Consider the following 25960-nt stretch of genomic DNA (forward strand, 5'->3'; position numbering starts at 1 on the left):
GCTAAAATGGCTCTATATCAGTGCAGATCAGGCATTTTGACTTCAGAAAGCACTACCTTATACCTTTTGCCCACCATTAATATATAATGACATATAATCCCACCCAAGTTGTTTCCATGTGTCCTTTTAGTATCCTGCATAATAAAATCTGATAAATACAGTAACAGTGGTGTGCTTATATTTCACATGAGATTTTTCAAAGAGATAGTTTAAACATTCATACATTTTAGTGCTGCAGACTGTTTCCATATAAAATATACTAACTTAAATTGTATTTTCATAGCAAAGACTTGGCCAACTACTTAGAGGAGATCTGAAAGCCCGGTGATTTGCGAGACCATGGCATTTGTGCTGTCTGTGCTCTATCCTCAGCATGAGGAAGGTCTCCGCTCCCCCTTCAGCCCTCAGCTTCCTTTAGTACCTCTCAACGGGTGATCTCAAATGCTTTAACTAATATCAATTAATTACGCTTCAAACTACCCCTAAGAGAGACAGACGTGATTATCCCCCTCTGTCATTACACCCAAGGTTAAATGGAGTCAGGAAGAGGTTAAGTGACTCTCAAGGTTCACAGTCCTGCTTGTCGGGGAGCAGGGCTGCAAGGTGCTGACTCCATTCATTCAACTGCAAAACCACTGGGGCCTCAGATGGCTCAGCACGTGGCAGGATGGAGCCCTCAGCATGCAAAGTGCAGAGCAGGGAATGACTTTCCGATTCCCCATCTCTGCTTGAAATCATCACTGTCTAAATAACAGGGGTAGATACTGCCCTCTGTTATCGGTTTTTAAATGACTGTAATTCTAAGCAAGTGAAAGCAGCACATTGCACAGCTATCAAAAGTAAACCCAGGAGCTTGCAGACTGCAGAGTAAAGCAAAGCCTGTTTCCACTTCAAGAGTTCCAAATGATTAACTAGAATTAAAACAAGAATATTACTTGGTCAATCAAGGAAAGACAGGCTACAAACAGTACCTGCACAGATAAGAGCCAAAAATGGGTATACTGCTTAAACCAACACAATACCTGTAGCTACAGAAGTTACCAAATCCACGGGCAGATTTGAGGAAGGCGTTTGGAGATGCTACTGAAAGGTTAATTTGCTTTTATCTTACCAGTAGAGAATTGGAGGGCCTTTTAATTGGATATGTGGAACCAAAGCTCATTTTATAACATGACCTGACACATAACATGATCATATTTCCAAGACTCAAGATATTAGTAACTGAAAGGAGAAGGGATTTGTCTTTTGATTTGAAAAAGGTCATGAGGTTTTCAGTTAAGCATCAGGTCAACCAGGGCTTGCCTCACTTCTTAACAACAACAGGCAACCTACTACCAATTTCACAGCCTGCTGGTGGTTTTTGTTGTGTTTTTTTTCCCAAGCTATCTGAACTCTTATTCTGTAGCACTTTAGGGGGTATACAGAGCAGAGGAGGGATACAAAAACCAAATCTTTGGAAACCACAGCCTTAGACACGAACAATTGCAATAGCAGCAACAAAGTCACCAGCTCAAATTGCAAAGGTGAGAAGAGGAGAAAGACTCGGCACAAAACTCCTGGAGTGTTTTATCCACTACAAAAGGCAAGGATATGACTAACTGCAGTGAATTACAAATTGCATGACAGCACTTGGCATTTGGCGACAAACAGTCCTTTAAGATGGAAAGCTGTAGAGCAAGTCATCTCTGGACAGAAAGGGTTAAAGAGCAAGTTTCCAGATAAACTGTGTCACTGGTCCATGTGGCACAAAGCCGGTAACACTGGTTAACCAAGTCAGTATCAGCCTTGGTTAACTGCAAGCACAGCTAAAAAGCAAGCCAAATAATTTTGTCATCTAACATGCCAGTGGATGCAATTGGTAATCAGAAGATAAACTGCTGAGCCAGCAACAGTCCAGCAGAGCGCTGGGGGAGGCACTGTTGAGTTACACCTGCGCTAAGTGAGGCTCAAAAGCCTCAAAAGGCCTGATATGATAATGTTGCATCATCAGGAAAAGCATCTGTCTTATTGGAAATGGGTTTGATGACAGTGCTTAAGGATGGGTAGCTTATTCATAGTTAAATGCCTTCTAATGTACCCCACACAGACTTTACGTGACATTTCACCAACACAGATGTGTGTCTGCAAGGAGAGAATTTCATGGGGCAAGGGCATGCACTTCCTTCCTATTCCCCTTCTCACAAGCCTGAACTGTTCAATATACAGGTAATATTCTTCAATTCAAGCAGCTGTATCATTTTAGGCTTACGACAGATTTAAAGCGTGAATGCTGTTTTACAAAATAAGAGGAGCTGGCTCACCCCAACGAATTTTAGTTTAATGCCACAGCTCCACAACACCACCTCTGAGCAATTCCATCACAGTTACACGCAGTCCTGTGAAGTGCCTAAACTTCTGAGTCAAGAGCAGTTAAAACTGTTCTCTCTGCGCTAATTAATATCCTTGACACAGACACTGTGGCTAAGAGCAGTTCTGCCAGACTGATTGCAGAGACCACTCTATAAATTCACTCTTTATCAAAACCAGCCTGTTAATGGGCTCTGTGGCATCTGCACTATTTACACGGACAGGAATGCACCTCACTAACGTGAGCCTGTAGCAAGAGCACTACTAATGCTGGAGAGAAACCAGTTAGCGGCAGAGCTAACATATCAAAATTCTGCAGTGCCAGCCCACGCAGGATTTAAAGCCTCATTATCAGAGGGTCCAGACCTCGCTTCTGCCTCAGTCAACCACCAGAAAATCCTTCCCACAAGGGTTTTTGCCTTGAAATGGATTCCTCCTGTTCAGCATGTTTTAAATAATTTTTTGATAGCTTAAGCTTCATTTACAAACACGCACATTTTGTTCAGGCTCTTTGATACAGCCTCCTAATGAAAAATTAACAAGATGTGCTTGCAAGCAATGGGAAAACCTCTTGGGAGCCAATCGGAGGCCATCATGGGACACTGAATTCACCTGTGCTGCTGCTTTGCTCAGTGCATCTGGACCCATTAACCCATCAACTCAGTATTTTAGTCTCCTCTGTGCATTCTTCATACAGAACCACCAAGCCACCCAGGTCTGTTCAGCACTGACACCCAGACCGGTCATCTCAGGCCTCGCAGCCACTGGCTGAAGCCTCATGGTCAGTCAAAATTGCAGTGTTTTGGCACAGCAGTCTCGCTTAGCCAGAACACAGCATTACCTCACCAAACCTTCCTGTGCAAAGGCTGAGATATGGTACAACCAGCTTTGTTCCAGCTTACTTCAAAAAAATAGGAGGGATGAAAAGGACACATAACCGCCTTCTTAAGAACAGGTTTTTGATGACAGCTTGGGTCCCATGAGCAAGCTAGCAGGGCTGGAGGAGCATATTGGCCCTCCTGGCGGTTAGCATTAATAGCCAACCCACTGTGGCAAGGACTGTCAGCTAAGTGCTTTTTTGTCATTGTATATTCCTCTATGCATAACTTGGACAGAAGAAACTGGGCAGTTTTTATTGTGGAAAGACAAAAGAAGGAGCGTACCAAAATACAGAATGATTAATATTTTGAACAAAGCCTGTGGGTAAAATCAACGCAAATTTCCTTTAGCTCTCAGCATTTTATGCACTTCTGATGAAACACAGGGGTAGGCAGGACTGATTTTAGTCAGAACTGGAAAAGTGATCCCTATCTGATTCCTTACTGCTGAAGAAATCCCTATCCGATTACTTTCTTACTGATGACTCAGATAACAATGATGTCAAGATTCCTGCTTGACTTGGAAGCCAAAGAACACTGTTTTACATTGGAACAATACCCAGGTACCATCTCCCACTAACAGCTTGGAATAACAGACAGACTTTTAATGGCTCAAACAGCATCCCAAAGTCATCTGTGATTTTATCAGGTGCAACACAGATTAAGGATCCTCATTCACTTCTTCCAGCTCTGAAAGAAAAACCCTACAAAAAAATTAAGTGAAGAGCCAAGGAGGCTGATGTCTCTTAATTGCACATCCTCCTGTTGCAGTGCAGCCACTTAATACAAAAATACCTCATTAAAATCACCCTCAGTATAGTTTATGTCTGGGTGTTCTTTGGGTAACCCCTGTGGGTCAGGCTTCACCAGAAAATAAACTTTTCCAGCTGACAAAAATAATTTCCAGTGAAGTGAAAGTTTCACTGCTGAACAGAGAACCGGAAATCAGCTCCCAGCAAAGTATTTATTAAAAATACCCACTCTGTGAACCCTGTTGAGTCCCACAAATTGAGGCCATTTGGCAAGTTAATAACATTGGCAACTGCCACCCTTATAAACCATTAAAAGGAGCATTTTCCCCCTATTATTTCTCATTGCTGCTGAAAGTCTTTATTTTTTATGAACGCTTACCATCTTGTGTTTTTACAGAAGTAAGAACTGAATGAATTTGCTCAGTGCCAAGCCCTTCCACTAAAAGTGACTGATCTAAGAAATAAGTGCCTTCTCCCCCTCCCCCTCATCATTTAGACCTGTTAATTACTGGTCTACTATAAATAATTTCTGGTTTCTGACACAGTTGATTCATTTGTAGTCTCTTTGGGGGCAGCAATATGGACCAAAAAAAGATACAAATGTATTTTCATGTGATGGTATCTCATTCTTATGAGACCCACGTGGACAGCTTCTGTTTCTGTGCAAGAATTAGTAGGGGGTGTTTTCAAGCATCTCCTATGTAATGAAAATCAGAACTCAATGGGAAGGGTAAAAAACCCCAAAACTAACAAAAAAAAACCAAACCCAAAAAACTCACCAAAACCCACTGTGTATTTCAAACTCCAGTGCTACTATTCCTAGAAATACAGCATTGCTGTGGTTGGAAGGCACTTCTGGAGATCTAGTCCAACTCCCCTGATCAAAACTGGGTCAACTAGAGCAGGTTGCCCAGCACTGTGTCCAGACAGGTTTTGAATACCTCTACGGATGGAGGCTCCACACCCTCTCTGGACAACCTATTCTGGTGTTCAACCACTCCCACAGTAAAAAAACCCCTTCTCTTATGTTTAAGCAAAATTTCCTGTGTTTCAGTTAGTGCCCATTTCATCTTCTCCTGTCCCTGGGCACTGCAGAGAAGAATCTGGTTGTCTTCACATTATGCATAAGATGATCCTCCTGAGCAGCCTCTTCTCCATGCTGAACAGACCCAGCTCTCTCAGCCTCTCCATTCCCTTAATCACCATCACGGCCCTTCACGAGATCCACTCCAGTATGTCAATGTCCCTTCTGTACTGGAGAGCCCAGAACTGGACACAGCAATCCAACTGTGTCACACCAGTGCTGAGAAGAGGGGAAATATCAGCTCCCTTGACCTGTCAGTGATGCTCTTCCTAATGCAATCGGGGATGCTCTTCTATGGAGTCTGTGTCCCCAGCTTTGAATTGTTTCTATAAGAGCAGAAAAGTCCTAGCATAAGTTTGACAGAGCATCACCCAAGAACAGCTAAAACTTAACGGTCACATCATCAAATTACAGCATTAAAAAAGCATATTAAATCCCAGGGATGAACAAGGCAGAAGAGGGAACCATGTGAGAATGTGACGGTCCTTAATCTGGTATGTGTCTTTGCACTGACTCTACAAGAAATTCCATGCAGGCCTTTAAGGGCTTCTCCAGACAAAATGTTGGGTTAAAAACACAGTACACTCCTGAAGAACAACCTGCATCTCTCCATTTCATTGAAAAATGCCCACCTAGCTTCAATTACTTTTTTTTTCCTTAATTCAGTTTGAGTAATGCAACAAAAACATCTCCAACTGAGAAGACATGTTATTTACTGGAACTTTGTTGCCCTTTGTGATTCTGACAACTAATCACAACCAACTGCTTCTATTTTGCAGTTTTCACTGCTATAGTAGGAGGAGGTTAAAATTTAATGCATTGGCAAAGTCAAATCTCAATTATGTGGGATAATGGAGTGGAGAGAGCGCATAAAAGTAAAAATGCAGATAAAACACATTCAGATAAGCTATATGAACAAACAGTGAGGACATAAGAAAGAAGACAGAAAAGTCAGTGTGTGCTGATCACAGAAGAGGCACTGATGAAATCTGGTCAGTCCAGGATGATAGGCGGTTAATACCGTGAGTCTTGAAACAAGCTCTGGACGTAGACCACAGACATGCAGCTAGTGTACTTCTGGCTATAGCTGGTTAAGTACTGCAGTCTAACTGGGCTAGGCTGGATCTAGTCTTATCCATTTAGTTCACTTTCCAGTTTGGTCCACAGCCTCCCAGATCCTGATCATCCACACACCAGGCTACATGTGTACACCAAACCATACTCGGACTAGTTGTCTCCTCTCCCCACTTCTGGACGAAGCTAAGCAGTTACAAAAGGAAACCTGGAGTAGCTGATGGTATCCAGTACTCCAAGGACTGGTCTATGGAGATAATACAGATCCCATAAACTCTCCCAAAATGCCTCTCAAATGCTGGTGCAGTAAGCCTTCTGCTTTCAAATGCTCCTTGAACCCCTCATGGCAGTCCCCCCACCAGGACACAACGCGTACATGTGGCAGCATGCTTCACTTCAGTAGACCATCGTTGTCCTTCCCTTATTTTAGGCATTTTGAACTCCAGAGATAAGGGAGTGGGATGACAATGACATCTGGAGACTACAAGAGCCCCACAAGGGTCCAGAGAAGAGCTGGATCAGGTGCTGTGCAGCACAGACGCCAGCAGCCAGCTCCAAGTGCTAGTCCTGAGAAGCACCGACAAGTGTCAGCCTGAATCATGAGCCTGCACGGTACGGTGGCCACAGAGGGTACAGACCTATCCAGTGGACACCCAGATGAGATCAGGTCCAAGCACTTATTGGCACAGGTAGCATTAGCTTTTCTGCAGCTGGCATTTTTGCCCCAAGTCAGTACTGGGGACCTGCCCCTGCTGCTGTCTCCTGTCCCAAATCAGTCATTACAATGCACAGAGATACCACCAGGGAGGAATGGGAATGTGAAATCAAGAACATCACTCTCCATAGGTGTCAAGTCCAGAGGAGTGGATTTTCTTTCCAGTAACTTTTTTGATTCTGATTCTCAGCCCTTAAAATATTCCACAGACACCAGGAAAAACCTTCACGCTTCACCCACATTCAGGGTGATAGTGTAATGAGTTCCCCATCTTTTCCATGTAGATGTAGCAGTCTTCTCTTCTGGAGCTAAATCACTGTGAAGCACTGTTCAGTACCATTAAAGCACCACCCAGCTCAGTCCAGAGTTATCAGTGCAGCAGCAGATTGATGGTTGTCCTATACATATTAAGTAATTCGGACTGGAAGCTGCCACAGAAAAGCCAGATCTCATTTTAATTTGCATGTAAGATATGTATCTGTGGCCTTTGCCTAAAGGTTCATCACTCTAGATGAAAGCTTTACAAAGGTCAGAATATTCAACTTTCTGCTTTAGATTGTAATGACAGATGAGAGATACGTTTCTTAGCATAAATATTTATATATAAACATACTTTATATACGCATGTATACACACACCCCCAATCTTAAAATATCTCAGCATATGTGTGAGCGTAACAAATACTGTCATAGAGTCACAAGTGAATGGAGTAATGTACTGTGAGTCTGCACTGACCTAAGATGTGGATCTGAATAGAAAAAGAAAATTATTTGAGAGAATGGGGCCTGGCAATTTTAGCAGTGTTCCTTCTGCACTAAAATAAGCAAGTTAAGACTAATTGGCAATGTAAGCTCTAAGAGGTCTCAAGATTGAGAAAATGGTAAACAAAAGCTAATCTATCAAATTTAGAAGGAAGCACATTATTACTGCAGAAAAGCTGAAAAATAGAATGATTTCTACCATTCTGTTGCATTAATGATTATTTCATAGAATCCAGAGATTTAAAACACTCACCTGCTACTTTCCCCTGCACCCAACAAAGGGCAGGTTCCTTGCACTCCCTTTGTGTGCCTGCTCTCTGCTTTGCACACAGATACTTACACATTTAGAGAGAACAAACCTGACAAAGCAGAAACTGTGCATGACCCACATACTGACAGCACAACAGCAACACTGACTGTCTTAGGAGTCACAGGAAGGCCAGAAGTGGTTCCAGTTAACACCTCTCTGTCCTGTACATAGGTGGTCCCATGCAGCACTGTATCCAAAACAGTGCCGGAAGAACACGTCCAAAGGGAGGTCTCAAAGGACCCAACAGTCTTGCATCATGCAAGTTTTACTTTTACAGCCCATTCGCACAGACTGGGCCTGACTGATCTTTATTCACCCCTCCTGGAGTAAGGGTAGAAGTCAACCCACAAACAATGGTATCATAGTTAGCCCATCAGGCAAGTTGCCTCATGCTTTCAACCCCAAGAGCTACATACTCATTGCACGTAGTGTCTTTGCTTTAAACATGGCCTTAAAAAAGACCAAGAATTTAAGTGTGTTAAAAAGATGCAGTTAAAGACCAAAATGGAAATAAATCTCTCTCTTCCACAGGAAGTCACTCATCAAGTAAAGAGAACTCAAGAGACAGCAAACTCCTAAATTTACCATTTCAAGTGCAATCATTTGATTTTAAAGTTATGTCTTGCTCTTAACCAGTTGAGGTCCATGAATCAGAAATTCCTGGCACACGGGCAATTTTTAGTCAATAGGCGGTGGGAACTGTAGTTGAGAAGGGATTAAGTCCCCTTCCCTTTTCTTTTACAACCTTCCAGAAATCTCCCTTCTGAATTGAACCCCTCCCTTTTCCCAAATCCTACAACCAGCAGGGCTTCATGGGAGCCCGAAAGCATTCATGTTTAATTCTCTCAACCGAAAAGCAAAATAAGGGGCTGCCTGATTAAACATTAAGGACCTGAATTTTTTCTCCCTTTCTGGAAAATACTTTCAGTTTAATGGGAACAAGTTAGCAACTGTTTGTCTGAAGGTTATCCTTGAATTGCAGGGTTGGCCGTGTGATAGGGAAGAATTTTTCTTCTATCTATGGGGGCTGAGTCACGGTGCTATAAAAGCAACTTATTACTATCTAAATGCCAGTGTTAGCTTCTCCCTTTGACAGACCCCTCAAAAGTTAAGAGCCTGTACCAAGTCTGCCTGTCTCTGGGACAACACAGGAAAACAGAAGAGGTCCCTCTCATTCACTTAATTTATAAAGGACCCGATTCAAAAATTCTCTCAGGAGTTTCAAAAAAGTGTGCATATAATGCACACAAAACAACCTGAGAGGAGGAATCTATGCCCATATTCCCCATGGAGATGTAAATGTAGATTTATTACAGACAAAATTTATTCCATCAAAATTTGTTCTCAGCCTCTGGGGACTGATTCCTCCTACACCACTATATCAATTTCACTACTGAAGTGCTGCACAAATGAGTCAGGCTCTCCATGTCCATTGTGCTACTACAAAGGATCACATTTTGTTATATGGACCATGAAATGCAGCAGAGGAAAATAAATCTGTTTTGGATTTGTACCCCTGCCTGCTTTGGTGTCTGCATTAAGACAATAACTCTTTAAATAAACTCTATACTGTTTTGCTTCCATTTATAAAGATATAAACGATGGTGCCAATGTTGGTCCCATGCAGTTATATTCAGAATCAGCTCTTTACCCTTTAAAGTCTGGGGACAGCGAGGGAATTCATATTCAGAATTAATAAATTCAGGATTTCGTAAACTGTAGGGTTTATAAAATCTATACACGTAGAGAGATATTTACTCACATGGTGCATAGAACATGACAAGGGTGTGCTTCTTCTTCTTCAAGGACTCCCTGAAGTCTTCTCCAGCAAGGTGGATAACACTAGTTTGTTTTTCTTCCCATGCAGGCTCAGGTGGAGGTGGTGCTTCAGGACTAGAAAAGAAAAGAAAAGAAATGAGATTGTTTTGAAAATGAATCTGGAAATAGGCAAAGGGGTATCATGTGCTAGTCATAACTACCATGAGGAAACTGAGGTTGAACAATCCTTCAGGGTGCCTGGGCAGTAGAAAACCATGCTCGGTATTTCCAACACCAGATAACAACAAAAAAGATGCAAGTTAACTTCTGTAACTCAGTAAAAAATATAATTTAAGCGATCATACTCAGGCACATAAGTAGGAATGAAAAATAAAGATTTCCTACATTGTATCCAACATCTGGGTGGAAACAACATCGCTCCTGTATCACCATGTCATCCATAGGCATGAATTGAGAAGAACAGCAAGCAGGTGGAATCAAAAGGCAGCCAATATAGAACAGCATCTTCCATTCAAACATCTTTTTATACTCTTTATCGCTATCATGCAAACTTCTACAAAGAATTTCATGACCTTCTCTTGAATTCAGGTATTAAAGCCAGGATGCAATAATCAGCATCGTTCCACTTGGAAGACTGGGGGTGACTGAACCGGAATATTTTACCTTGATAAAGAGAATGTCAGGTTTCAATTATGACTGAACATACTGACTAGATCAGAGCAATCCCGCACATCCAGAGTGCCTCTAACAAAACTTCTGCTATTCACCAGCTCACAGACTTCTCTCAGACTCATTAAATTCATTCCTGCTGTATCTTAAATAGTGATTACTTATATAAAATCATCAAAATGGTGCCATGGTATAAAGATCTTCATATGTCGCCTTGGTAATAAATTAGCTTCTCAGACTTTCCTGTCACTTTGAATGACACCATTTTAAGTTGTATCAGGTACATAAAAACCAAGTAGAGAAAAACTCAATTTTTAAAGTCCTTCTCAAGGTCACTTGGTGGACATCCACTGTATTTCCATCAATACCGATTTGACAGTTGTTAGCAAAAGAATTAGGGCAGCTGGTCTGAATTTTCACATGAACACAGTCAGTGTGAGCTATCATCGATTACAGTTACAGTCAGAGGTGTGACTTCATCTCACACAGACCTTCCCATGCTGACCTCAAATAAGCCACCGAGATACTGCTAACAACCTAGTGTGGCAGCACAGGCTACAGACACCACAGAGGGACCGAAGTCGAAACCCGCATGGCTGCGACTAGACCACTCATTCGGATAGGTATACATAAGCTGTACTTTTATCTCCAGCCTGCACCCCAGATGCATCCTTATTTCCACCAACTTCAGTGCAGCTGTGACAATTTTATCCCTGGCCAGCAAACAAGGATCTTACTCTATAGTGTCTCTAGCTGGGAAAACATCCAGCAGTCAAGAGCAGGAGACACACTGTCTGGGTTTCCCCTGTGTTGCTGACTACCTGAGGCTGCAGACAAAAGTCTTCCCGAGGCACAGCAGGATCCAGAAGGTATTAACAACCCTTCCCTCTTCCTCATTGCTTATTGACCTGCCAGTATGTACAACGAGTGTCAACCTGACTGTTTAACTCAATATAAACTACATAGCACTCAAAATACTCTAGCATACTAGTGAAAATAGGACAGTGACTTAACATCCAGTATTGACACAGCAGCCTGGAGCCCGAGTATGCAGGGAGGCTAAGGGACTACTGTGTCTAAATGTAAAATATAGAAGAAACTTCCCAACATACTTCAAAGATGCTGCCAGACTGTATCTATTACCTGATTTGAAGCACTCAGAGATGTAATTTAAAAAGAAGAGGAAAAAAAAAAAAAACAAAAAACAACAGCAACAAGAAAAAAACAAAAACAAAAACAAAAAACAACAGCAACAAGAAAAAAAAAAAAAAAAACACACACACAACCCCTTTCCCTCCACCAAATAAGAGGGGAAAATTTGAGATTACATTCCTCACGCCAACTGCACTTAACGGTTAAATGATTTTAAAACTTCACAAAACACTTTAACTTTTTTTTCCATTGAATAATGCAGAAAATACATTAGGCTTGCAGTACCTAAAGGAAATGCATATTTTATTCCAGAATACTTAGAGAGAATTGTACCAGCAATTTACTACTTTGAATGAAATTATTTTCATCATACATCAAACTTAATTCTGCATATTTTAGCACACCACCCAAGAAAAGTTGGTTGGTGCACACAAAGGTGCTGGTTTTGCTGGTCTCGCTGGCTTTCCTTCAGCCCCACATAGCTGGTATTCTAGGCCTTGGCTCTGAAATGTTGGAAAGAGAAAAGTACAACTGCAGAAATTCAGTTACTAACAGTGAAATCTGCTGCTTAGTATAAAGAGGGAACAAATGTTCTGTTTATTTTTCAGAGCCATTGCTATTCCTTCTCCAGTCACAGGCTTAGGGTATATTTGAAAAATATTTATTTTGGGAAAGAAATACCAGGACAACTATGAAAATCCCCACAGCAAATAAAGGATTTGGTGAATTAGAGACCATAATTAACATACATGTTTATATGGCTTTGAACACTGGAATTCAGTTTGGTTTTGTTAGCAAGGGATTTAGGCAGTCAATGAAGCTAAGTTTAAGATTTGCTTCCTCACCAAAGCAGTCTTAAGGAGCCAGCAATCAGGAACCCAAATACTATCTCAGACCATCAAAACTTACTTAAGCAGCCAGTCGATGATCTTCTTCTTTGTTCTGAGGTGTGGCAGAGTGTACTTTTCCTCTCCATCCTTAAAATACTTCAAAGTGGGAAACCCTGAGATGTGGTATCTTTCTGCCAGTGCCTTGTTGACGGTAGCATCGACTGCTGCAAGGACACCTGGACTCTAAAACAGAGACCACTAACTGTAAATCCCAGCAACATACACACACCACTTTGGCAGGAAATAGTGGGCTTAGGGGCAATCACTCATGGTCTAGGTGCCTTCACTTTCTCAGGTACTCAGTAGAGACACACAGAAAAACACAGAGGACTGATACAAAACCAGGAAGGGACATCTTATGGACTGAATGCAGCCAGTGTTACCTGTTCTCCTCCATTTCTGACAGGATGCCCTGTATATAATTCACTTTATAATGCCTAGGAGCAGTTCCCAGTAACAGCATTTCCTCCCACAAATCCCAATTTCTCACAGAAAAGGTAGGCATTGTTAAAGACAAGTTTACTTCAAGGTAAATTCATCTTTCCCTAACCTGTGGGCATCTTGACGTCGACCACCTTTAGAGTTACAGGAGAACAGACACTTGTAGAGTGTGATTCATCCGATCTTTGTTTTTCTCATCTTCTCTTTCTCCAACAACTGCAAAGGGACTCTGGATGTCTCCACTAGATGCTTAAAGTATGAGGGAGATTAATTCTACTTCTCTTCTTGCATGGAGTACACAGCATGAGACTGAATCAATAACACTAATATTATTGGATCTCTCTTCTCTAGCCATGCTGATGAAGCACTTAAGATGAAGCTAATGGAGTGATGCAACTCTAAAACCAGGGTATTTGAAAGAGGGATCAACCCCCTTTGTTTTTTTCCAAATCTAATTCATAAATAAAAGCCTATGTTTCTTCACATTCGATGCCTTTAAGTAAGGGGAAAAAAATCCATTTTGGATTTGATCATATTATGTATAAGGCCTACAGCAGAATACATAAACATATTTCGATTTTGTTTTCGTTCAAGACAGAATGTTCTAAGACTTTGGCAGGGCTCATGCATTAGCGATGAGACTGTACTTTGGAAGCACATTTTGAAGGGTCCTGTGGGAGGATGAGAACAGCTGAGTTTGTTGTAGGGAGAAAAGTCACTTTTATTACTCTAGTTATTTATTACTGATTATTTGAAGGATATAATAAAGGAAATTAGCTTACATCACTGGCTACATGGAGAAACTCTGCAGCCTTCTCATATTCTGGCTTCATTTTCTTACAGTGTCCACACCCTGCCAAAAAAAAAAAAATTCAATTAAGTTATACACGCCATGGTTATTCACTGACCCATCTAGCCATTATCAAAATCCAAAACCATGTGGTAGAGATTTACTAGAATTTAGTATGCATTTTAATTAATTTATTTGTAAAGCCTTAGTATGAGTTAGGATCTCTTCCAAAGTGGTCACTATGGCTTAACCAAAGAATTTAATCTATTAAAAAATAATAATAAAATCCCTGAATTTGCATCCACACCTCTGTCCTCCCAGAAAGTACTATAAACACAGTATTTGTCAAGCCCATTGCTTCTAGCATGCTCTTGGGTGAGGCACAACCTCACCCATTTCATTTTCCAAATCTTTATCTGCTTTAAAAAGAAACAACACAGGCCCTCACGTGACTTCCTGACTTTAAGCTGAGGCTTATACTAGCACAGCTTAATTGAGTAATGTAATTTGAATTCAACTGATAATAAGCCCTGCTTTACAGTGGTGCAGCATGTCCCTCTAGCAAGGATTTGCACTGATTTAATCACATCAGTGTAATTACACCACCACATATGTTCTCAACATAAGCAGGGCCTGTAAAACCGAGATAATGGTGCTTTTTCACTTGTGCAAAGTTCTCCAGAGATCTGCCATTACTTCACTGCTAAGTGCTGACATTACAATAAAGTAAAATGAATGCATGAGCAAGAAAAGCAGATTTAAAGTAAATTATTTGGGTGTAAATTAAACTTCTTTCAGCTGGTGCAATTGCTTCCAGGAAAACTGAACTTTCAGGTCCAGGTGAGGTTCCTGCCATGCCGTCGAGTTACACTTCAGCGCCTGCAGCGCGATGCTGGGCCTCTGGGACAGCCCCTTCCTCGCCCCCACGCAGCCCCTGCTATTGCCCCCAAGGGACCAGAACAGCCACAGACCCCGCAGGGTGAGTGCAAAGGGACAGAGAGGCAGAGACCAACACCCAGGCAGGGTGAGGGCCGGCTCCTGCGCGCAGGCCGGGGGTGCAGAGAGCTGTAATAAGGCACGTGGCACGACCCTTGCCTGCTGCCACGCAGTGTAATCTCAACGCAATCCCTCACCACACTTTCTCCTCTTGTTTGCAGCAGCAGCCAGCTTTTATTTCTTCAGCTGTTATTGTTGGAATGGGCACTTGAAAGACCAGACTTTGCTGAGCTTTTGAAAGTCCTATCAGAAAAAACTGCCAGAAATCTGTTTCAATGCAGCTTCAGCAAAAGCCGTTTCTGAGGTGTATAGGCAACAGGATTGGGGCTATTTTTACACCACTGTCTGAAAGAAAATTAACCAATCCCAATTACCCAATCTGAATCTCAGTGCTATTTTGATTCCCACTAATGCAATGACTGCTGAAGCCTGCAGACAAACCTGAGCCTGAACTCAATCAGACAACCATGTTTCATATAGCACAAGTCAAAAAGTGTTCGCAGCCCAGAAGCGACAGGACATCCAGGTGTAACTTCACCACAGCAAACAGGGACTTCAGCAGAGCTCCAACCACTGCAGCACACCATGAAATGCTTTCAGGGCATGTTTACAGCACCAGGTAGATACACTTGAATAAAGACTGCAAGTTTCACCTGAGAATTATGGTAAATACTCAAATGATTGATCCCAGACCAAACTCCAATTCAGACACTCTGCAAAGGTCCATGCTGCTTAGTCATCTGCATAGCAATCACAGCATTAAGAAATCCCATGTCCTTTTGAGCAAAACCAATGTTTTAATGTGATAGGAGCAGCAGAACAAGGGAGTCTCAGCAGGAGGAGGAAGCTTTGCTTTGGTTTTACACAGTGGTGGGAGCACGTGTGACCAAGCTGGGAGCCTGATGCGACAGCTTTGAATTCAGGAAGAAGCTGGAAAAGGCTGAGGAAGAGTTACTGTCTCAGCACTGCTTGTCTTGGTTAAGAGCATGAAAGAGGCTGGCAAAATGATTTATTTGCCACCCACAGAAAACTTGCCGGCATATGGCTTTGTGGAAGGGGCTGACAGTTCCCTTTGACACCCTACCAAGTTGATTTATTTCTTCTTTTAGGAGCAGGGAATTTTATTCACTTTGTGCTCTTCCTCACTTCTAAACAAAGGGCATCTCGAGTCTCAGCTCAGATACCTGGGAACCTCTCTGAATTAGCTAGCTCAAATACATACTAAAAAATACTTTTTTTCAAGGGTAACTTCACCTTGGTGGGCTTTACACACTATGTTCTCCATCCAGAGCAAGATTCATACTGTGCTCCAGATACGCTATCCACACAATCTACACTATATTCCACAATCATTAATACTAGATCTGATCAACCAAAAGTATTAAACAACCTGAGTTTTCACAAACCTATGCAGAGGAAAAAAATAACAAACCAAACAAGCTAGGCATACTTTGTCCAGGAAATAAAAAATATTCCAAAGCATCTGAAATTCATGTAATATTTTAGAGAAAGCTATCCAGACTATAAAATGTCACTGTTCCGGATTCTTTCACAAACATCACACAGACACAGTGCTAATGACTGCCACAAAGCTAACTCACTCATGCTTAAAATAAAGGGGAAGCGCGTTCAGGTCTTTAAAGGCACTTAAATGCAAACTGAAGTCCTCAAATCTTTATCATGCAATGCTTGCTCTACTCCTGACAGAGGACAGCATGATATGCCAGCCTGGAAAAAAAAGCCACTACACTAAACTGAATCCGAAAGAGGGACAACAAATCTCAGGAGCTTCTCCCACGATAAACGATGCTTCTCTGGCCATCTTTATGAGAGTTTTGCTATTGCGTGCTACAGCCTGCTTTCACCTACCATTGCAGAAAAGGGGAGATAGAAATTAGAAGTCAGACCTAGGCACTGCAAATCAATTCATCTCTCCCATGATTATTTATCCTATCTTTCAATAATCCTGTGAGGATTGCCATTAAATTCTCAAGGCCAATGAAAAAGTAATTTAAATGAATTCCAAGGTCACTGCCTCTCCTTTGATTGCTATGTCAGGTTGTTCAGCAGCAGCTGTATCCCTCTGCGCTAAGCTCCTCTAGTTTTAGACGTTTTCTGTTCATAAAATGAATGGGAAAATAGCAACAACCCTATAGGCTCTCAGCCCAGATGCTCCAATGTGCTGCATAAGCTCTGCTGGGACAGTGGAAGGAAGCCCACAGGTCTGTAGTGGGCATCTGTGATAGATGTGCTCTTAAAAATGCACTGTTGTGTCAAGTGTACGCTGACATTAAAACTAAAAGACTAAGCAAGGGAAGCAACTCCTTCAATCCCAGGTGAGAAGAGGAAGGTCACAGTGAATGCAAGGATGCCCCACAGCCTACTCCAAGCACTGATGTCCTCTGAGCCTCTCTGGGTCACGGCTGGTGGAAATACCCAAGGGACTTGTAGGTGTCTACAGAAGAGGACTCCCACAGCCTCAGTCTTTTCTTGCAGAAGACAAGTAGCTCCCCTGTAGGTGCAAGTCAGCATTACTTTCCATATGGTAGCAGAAACCAGTCGGAGCTCAGTGCTTGGCTCTTCTGAGCAGTTCTGGACAACTCCTCTGACTTCTCAACACTTCATCTTGATTCTCTTGCCCAAAAGGAGCCTCAGGCTGCAAGGGCCAAGACTCGAATGAAGAAGAGCACATGGAGTAAGTGTAAAGGAGGAGTGTTACAAGACAGGAAAAAAGTCAAAGCTTACAAAAATCAGTGCTAGGACATCTGCTACAAGACAGGTCCTTGCTAACCACTTTTGAAACAGATGTCTAAATGAAGCAAGGATTCTGTTTTCCCAGTTTATTTATAATCAATCTTCTCATTTGCACTGCAGTCAGGCAGATAAACAGCTCCTTCCTCCAGTGCAGTCACTGTCACACCGCTTAGTTCTGCTGCACCCCCAGAATGACAGTGATCAAAGGTCTCCACGTCACCCCAGTACAGTGTCGTGGTTTGAGCCAGGTCGGCAGCCAACCACCACGCAGCCACCCTCTCCCCCTTCTCTTCCGGCAATAAGAAGGGAGAAAGAGCCTGGTTTGGGGTTTGAGATAGGACTGGGATGGGGAAAAAAAAATCACCCTTTATGGGCACGAGCAAAAGGCAGACTCGTTAGGGGAAGAAAAAAAGAACATACATTTATTACAGACACTAACACCACGTAACAGTAGGACAGTGAGAAGCATTGCCACATCTTGAGAACACCTTCCCCCCACCCCTCCCTTCTTCCCAGGCTCAGCTCTGCTCCTGATATCTCTACCTCCTCCCCTAGCAGTGCAGGGAATGGGGGGGGCGCAGTCAGTGCTGTTGCTTCTTCCATCTTCGGTGGGGGGAGTTTCTGGAACTTTTTCCCCCTGCTCCATCGTGGTCCCCCTCACAGGAGACAGTCCTCCACAAACTTTCTCGAACATGAGTCCCTCCCACGGGCCGCAGCATTCCCCACACTGCTCCGTCGTGGGTCACCAACTTTCTCCGACTGGATTCCCTCCCACGGCTGCAGCCCTTCCCGAGCTGCTCCGGCGTGGGACTCCCCCGCATGCTGCAATCCTCCCAGCACTGAATTACAGCAGCGGGGCTACCTTTTCCCATGAGACCCCGGCCTTCTTCGGGCACAGCACCTTGATCATCCAAGCAAAATGAAACACAGGCCATAAATCAATGTCTGCTCCACGGTAGATCTTCATGGGTGGCGGGGGGGGCGCCCTGCCGTCTCACCACAGGATACAGGGGGTCTCTGCTCTGGCACACCTCCCCCCTCCTTTCTTCCTCCGTTCCTCCACTGACCTTGGTGTTCATGCAGCTGCAGCAACTCCTCCTCACAAGTCCCACTGCCCGTCACCACGTCCCTTCTTAAATACGTTATCGCAGAGGCGCAGCCAATTGGCTCAATTTCCCAAACAGAAGTGGAGCTGACGTGGAGCTGGGGGAGCTTCGAGAAGCTTCTCACAGAGGGCCGCCCCGATATCCCCCTCCCCTGCCACCAACAAACTCCACCACTCACTCAACCCAGGACATACAGACAAGTCACTTCCATCCAAAATCCCACTGCAAGGCAGAGGACAACACTTACTCTGCACTTAGTCCTTCCTAGAGCGTGACTGTATGCAAAGGCAGAGGCAAAGGACACGTGTGAAGAGAGCGATGCTAACATGCAAGGGCGAGCAGCACGTGGACAAACAGAAGGTTAACAAATACACCAATCAACCTTTTTTCCAAGTAAATATCTATATTTGTTTACAGCAGCCTGTTTGGCACCATGGCAGATTCACAACACAAAGCACAGTTGCTCCAAACGTTTTCAGAGTAAACTCATGCAAACACTTCTACCGTTAAAACCAAGTTTTGCCTGCAGATAACAGGCAAAAAAACAGTCAAGCAGTTCCAGCTAAGCTCTTGCATATGCTGTCTTAGTGCTATACCCAGAACATAAATCTCTGTTTCTCTCTGTCACTCACTGTTTGCTTCTTTCAGGTTATTATAGCTGTATAAATAAACACCATGCTTTCGGTCATGTCCTCTCATTTCAAGACAATGTTGTCTGAGGATCTGAAGTTTATGTGACAAGTATGAGATAAAAGCCAACATGCAGGTGGTTGTAGACAAGGAATTTTTGACATGAAGAACCCTAGAGATAAATTAAATTGCAAATAAAGATTTTAAAGAATCATTACATTTCTGCCATCAACAGACTGCTTGAGTAATGTTATCATGTACCAGCTATTTATTGTATCATGCCAACTCTACATCCATCCATAGCTGTATACCAAAAATACCTCCATTAGCCTGATGAGAAAACAAATCTGAAGCACAAAGCATGTCCTGCTTTCAGCAACTGGGTCAGTGGCAGTTCAGACTACACTCATAGAAGATTAACAGACAACTTCAAGAAAAGAAAAAAAATCCCCCAAAAAATCAGACGCACCTTTGCTCTCTAAATATTTAACACCCAGGGATACACTTTCATTTTCTCCATTCCTAATCCCAGAGGAGCAGTGACCTCTCAACACAGGAGAAGAGCCAGCCCTTATGCGTGCCCTGTTGTTAGCTTTGAACATACACTTGTACATATAACAGCAGGAATACGTACATGGGGGGACACAGGGCAAGGTTACACACAAGTCCCAGCCCTCTTGGAACCTATGCAAGAACACAAAAGTATTCTCTTCTGCCAGTCTTCAACATACAGAGATTTCTTATGTACCATGTAAAAGAGTAGCTCTAAGGTTTGACACGAGACAGCTTACAGTGCTTTCACCAGTGTAGGAGAGCATAAACTACAACAGCTGCAGATTCCCTTGCATAATTTAGCCATCTGCATTGCAGACATCTGATGGGAAATCATCCACAAATTTGGCAGGGAGGGAACACGACAAAAGCAGCTGTTTTTAAACAATCACAGGTAGGAATTTTTAACCACATTTGTTGCATGTTCACTTAATGGTCATAGTGGTCATAGTCATCACACCATGCCCAGAACTCCAAATTTCTACTTTAAAAAAAAAAAAAAAAAAAAAAAATCACCTTATGAAGGATGAGAGCAAGAAATTTTATGCATCCTTTCTCCCCTGCGTACTTATTCCCACCAAACCATCAATCTCCTCACCAGCTGCACTGCTCACTCAGGTGAAATTCCAGATACTTAAAGACATTTCAAGGCTCGATGCTTTCTTGTAAGATCAGGAGAAGCAGCCTCAACCTCTTTAACATGATATCGAACTCAAAATTTCAACAGCTAGAACTGTATGCATGCATACACAAATTCAGAAACACACCCCCCCACACCTCACTACAGTACTTTTAAATGTAGGTTTGATTTGACCAAGTATTACATTGCTTAGGGATCAGTGACAAGCGAACAGCTTTATGGCTTTACAAAAGACAAAGCCTGTGGAAGGTCAGCCTGGAAATGACACTGAGGATCTAAACATATAAAATTAGAGGGAAAATACTTCAGCAGTTCGGATTATTGCAGTCATGCTACATTTATGCTGTTGCAGCCTAACGCCTCGGCTGCGTGGGCTGCGCAGTTCATCCCAGTGACAGGAGAGCAGTACAGCATCTCGTCCCCACCATTATCACCATCTCACTGGCACTACCACAAACTCACCGTGCAGTCAATCTGTGCATGCAATGATCTGTGCAAATCCAATTCCAGCATGCGCACGCAGAAGAATGTCCCTGCCTGGCTCCAGCAGCTCTTCAGCATCAAGTCAGGGCACAAAGTGACTACAGATCAGTCACTCCTCCTCCTGCCCATATGACTTGCTGAGGCAGTAGTGACCCCAGCCCAGCCACATCTCTCAGAAGCAGCTTATGCACGTGCTGCAGAGCAGACACAGATGTCCCTGGGGAAAAGACTTGGAGCACCAAGAAGAATAGAGTATCACAGCATGAGTCACTACCAAACGATTCAGACAGACACCAACAAACTCTGATCAGATCAGGCCAGAGGAGCAGGCCAACACATGAACTACCTGCCTGGTATATGGAGATATACGCTGAGCGAGCCAAGCCTCACCCTCCCTACTTGATCACCTTGGTTGTAGAGGTGAAAGGACTTAAAATCCAATTCTTGATGGTCTTTCCTATGCTGGCATAATTCTGCCCCCCCGTATCACTATAACTGCTCAGCAGAAAAATAACAGCTTTGGACAGTTACAGTACAAGTTTGGATTATTTATTTATTTTTAAAAAAGACAGTCAGATCATTGCATTACATAAAATAAGATCAAACTGAGAAGACATCTTAACCAAACGTATCCTCTGGGAACCCTGTCTGCATCCGTGCCATATTCACAGCTCTGGCAGAAGGACTACCTTCCACCAGCAACAGGCCTTGGCAGGGGAAGGCTCAGCACGGAGTGGGGAGGAACACCGAGCGGCTCCTGCAGTCTGACTCCACAGGAGCATTTAGCTGCTGATCAGGCTCAAACCACGACAGTACCTTATTTCCATTTCAAATTTGCCTTCAGCTTCCAGCTATTGGAAATTACATTGCATGTATAGCTCCTCTTAGTTAAAACTATATGGTGCAACTGGTAGAAATCAGTGTTGGGAGACGATGGTGCCTCCTACCATCACTCCTGAGTGGGAAAAGAAGTGAAGGAAGGGGGATGAGCTGGCATCGGGAGATATGAATTACACTTCCTACACCAGCTTGGAGGAACATGGCCCTGAGTAGGTGTTGAAAATTAATCTTCTCCTATTGAAATGTGAGAGAGACAACAGCACGGCTGCCTTAAGGTGAAATTGTTGACAGTTTATGAAAAATACCACCAGAAGGTTTCCTCTCAATTAAACCATAATTATTCCACATCCAAAAAAGATCCCCCCTTCTCTATTGCCTGATGATCAACAGAATTTCGCCTTGGGGAAGGAAGGAAAAGTTGCACTACTTTCCCTCACACTCTTACCTGACTACAGAAGACTTTACACTTTGGATTTAGCAACGAAAATGCAAGAGAACAGAGATTAGATGAAACAGCGCTGTACGTCCAGCTGAGGAAAGCAGCATAGCAAGCAAATGATTTCCTAGAATGTAATTTGTATAAAACATCAGCAAAATGGATGCAGTGCAGAGATCTTCCTAAGAAAGCTACATCTCAAAGCACTTAAGCTTATAGGGTGTTAAAAGCAATGGTGACATTAGCTGTTACTGTGAAGACATCTATAAAAGTCAAGTATCGGGAAGAGATACTATGCAGAATGCATGCTTTTTGTCCAGAATCAGAGCAAAGTGGTTAGCAGCTGAGAAGCATCCACCCACTTAGAAGTGTGATGGGATGCTCGCTAACCACAAGCAGTCAGGACCCCAGAAGACACACCTCCACCATCAGCACAATACCTCAGTATCAAAGCAATGCATTGATTTATTAGTAACTCAAAGACGGTATCACTTGCGGAGTCACCATCTGAAAGGGCACAAGGAGCAGACAGGCAAGCAAGGAATCTTTCACTGTAGGTTACTTTGTTCATTATTTGCCCTTTAAATAAGTTCTCTACCTTCCACAGAACAACAACAACTGAAGCCATAAAGTATTTAGGAAGATAAACTTGATAATGAAAACTCTACTGGTAATGATTCAAGTAGCAGAGATACTGTAAGGCACTTTCCAAATGAGAGCCTGTACCATATATTAAGCTTATCCAGGCAAGGAAATTAATTTATTTCAGAAGAAATAAACTGGGTGCTTAATTCTTAAAGCTAATTCCTACTGTTAACCATCAATAGAGGCAAGCAAAGTAAAACTATAAAAATAGGTTATACTTCACTCCTATCAGAATTTACCATGAGTGTTAAGACCTTATATATACGCTGGAGTCAAGCTTGCAGGACAGTCACCCAATCCGCACTCACATGTGGACTTTCACAGCTAAAATTACAGAAGTCCTTTAAAAGACCACTCTGAATAACTAAATAATCAACAATAGATACCCAGAAAAGGGTAAAATGGGGCAAGTCCCTTCAGCTGTCACCTCTCAGCTGCCCCTTGGCCCTCCAGCAGCCATAGCTACTCCTCTGCAATCATCTCAGTTAGCTGGTAAGGACTCGTTAGGAAAGAGGGAAGGCAATAGTAATGTGAGAAATGAGGCAGCAAATCCCCAAAGAAACCAATGCTCCCTTTACATCACCTGCCACACATTAACAGGAAGATATTCTTTTTTTCTGATTGGAATAGCTTTTACAAATGTCTTCTTTAATAGAGAAACCAATTGCTCCCTAATAGAGGCAAGCATACAGCAATGTATTTTGAAAAAAATCTCCAAAGTTTAACAAAACCCAAGTATCTACAGTTCAGTTCCTTTCTTTCCTACCTTACTACTGTCCTGTATATTGGTCTCAATACCCACAACTGCTAGCAAGTAAGTTATTCAGAGTACACATCATGTCCCCAGAACTGCACCATGGCATAGAGCAAGTCGAGATCCAGCCCGAAGGCAGAGCAGCCATGAACACCCCAAAAGTCTGGGTTTGCCACTCATTTTGTTATAAAGCTGAACCAGAACAAGGTGAGGCTCCTTCCTCCAAGTCCTGTCATGGGCTGTAAACAAGCTGCAAGTCATCAGCTCTAGCTGTGATAAATCTCCGAGCTGTGTGCTTACTGAGTGGCAGATGGGGTTTCCTAAACTTGGGGGCCAAAAACCCAATTGTCTGCCACAAGTCAAGGAAGAACGAGGGCAGAATCCTACTTCCTTTGTGTTAATCAAGCCTTTGCAGTGTTCATATGCCTTCCGTACCCCAATTCTTGCAATACTGGAGCATCTTGCAGTCTGGACGTAGCTTGCTAGATAAAACTCCCACACAAGGTGAAATGTTATCTCCACTTCACAGATTGGAAACAGAGACAAATATTTAGCGACTTGGGTTACGATTGTACAAATCAAAGAAAGGCAAGGAACTAAACTTTTACATCTCCAGACCAAGGCTATCACTTTTATCAGTGGATCATTCTTTTTTATGACTTTACCCTGCTCAAAGAGCATAAACTGCTTCAAAAGGACAATAATCTTATATGAACTGTGTGCTCTAGTATCAAAAGACTGACACAAAAGAGACAATGGACTCAGTCATTACTGTCTTCAACCTTTTCATTAGGTATCCTCTCAAGTTTTACTGCAGAAGCTAGCTATTAGGATTTTTATATTCTTCACATTTCTATTTATATTAAGTACCACTAAAAACCCATATTGATTTTTATTTTAAACCCTCAAGAAACATAAGTGGGATGGTCATTAAAGGAAAAATCCATGTCAGGTTCTTCATTTTCCTGGTTTGCCGCATTTTCAAGAACTCCTGTTTTAATATGTAATTAAATCTCCAATGAAAATCATTGCTGTAATTAGTTTAATAAGGCAGGTCATTGCATTGGCAGGTCATTGCAGTGAACTGTTTACACTCCCTGAAATTTTTGGTGATATTCAAATATAAGTAATATAAAGCAACATCCTGTTTGTAGACTTACGTGCTTTTAAGCACTTATTAGCCTAGTCTGAGTGTCCCAGCCCACCTCTCTCTGAAATCAACAGTCAGAACTTGCTCACTTCAGTAGAAGCAGATTCAGGAGTCAAGAATTTACCTGTTTCTAACTGGTTGTTGTGGTTTAGGCCTGATTTGCAGCCAACCACAATGCAGCAGCTCTCTCTCCCTTCCCCTCCGGCAATGAGAAGGGACAGAGAGCCAGGCTTGGGGTTCAAGATAGGACTGGGATGGGGAAAAATCCCCCTTTTATGATCACGAGCAAAAGGCAGACTCGTTAGGGGAAGAAAAAAAGAACATACATTTATTACAGACACTAACAACACATAACAGAGTAGGACAGTGAGAAGCATTGCCACATCTTGAGAACACCTTCCCCCCACCCCTCCCTTCTTCCCGGGCTCAGCTCTGCTCCCGATATCATAACCTCCTCCCCCAGTGGCGCAGGGGCAGGGAATGGGGGGTGCAGTCAGCGCTGCCACTTCCTTCATCTTCGGTGAGGGGAGTGTCCAAAACTTGTTCCTCCTGCTCCATCGTGGTCCCCCCTCACAGGAGACAGTCCTCCACAAACTTTCTCGAACATGAGTCCCTCCCAGGGGCCGCAGCATTCCCCACACTGCTCCGTCGTGGGTCACCAACTTTCTCCGACTGGATTCCCTCCCACGGCTGCAGCCCTTCCCGAGCTGCTCCGGCGTGGGACTCCCCCGCATGCTGCAATCCTCCCAGCGCTGAGTTACAGCAGCGGGGCTACCTTTTCCCATGAGACCCCGGCCTTCTTCGGGCACAGCACCTTGATCAGACGAGCAGGAGCAACAGGCCATAAATCAATGTCTGCTCCACCGTAGATCTTCATGGGTGGCGGCGGGGGGGGGGCCGCCCTGCCGTCTCACCACAGGATACAGGGGGGTCTCTGATCCAGCACACCTTCCCCCTCCTTTCTTCCTCCGTTCCTCCACTGACCTTGGTGTTCATGCAGCTGCAGCAACTCCTCCTCACAAGTCCCACTGCCCGTCACCACGTCCCTTCTTAAATACGTTATCGCAGAGGCGCAGCCAATTGGCTCAATTTCCCAAACAGAAGTGGAGCTGACGTGGAGCTGGGGGAGCTTCGAGAAGCTTCTCACAGAGGGCCGCCCCGATATCCCCCTCCCCTGCCACCAACAAACTCCACCACTCACTCAACCCAGGACACTGGTTTATCTCAAGAGCATATCTGTTCCAGAAGCCTGCCAGTAACACACCGCTAAAAAGTACATACATACAACAAACAGAAAGTTGGCACAATTTACACTTGTCCAGGGAAGCATTTC

At 43.2% G+C, this 25960-nt stretch overlaps 1 protein-coding gene across 1 annotated transcript in view; it reads right to left on the reverse strand.

The window, feature by feature from the left end:
• The window catches only part of PDIA5 (protein disulfide isomerase family A member 5), a 128451-nt gene that overhangs the window by 19952 nt on the left and 82539 nt on the right, over nucleotides 1-25960 (reverse strand). Inside the window, 3 exon segments of the mRNA XM_042784401.1 lie at nucleotides 9683-9813; nucleotides 12430-12593; nucleotides 13634-13704. Coding sequence (XP_042640335.1) covers nucleotides 9683-9813; nucleotides 12430-12593; nucleotides 13634-13704 — 366 coding nt within the window.

The sequence above is a fragment of the Tyto alba genome, unplaced genomic scaffold, assembly GCF_018691265.1.
Source record: "Tyto alba isolate M040663 unplaced genomic scaffold, T.alba_DEE_v4.0 Super-Scaffold_7, whole genome shotgun sequence".
NCBI lineage: Eukaryota > Metazoa > Chordata > Aves > Strigiformes > Tytonidae > Tyto > Tyto alba.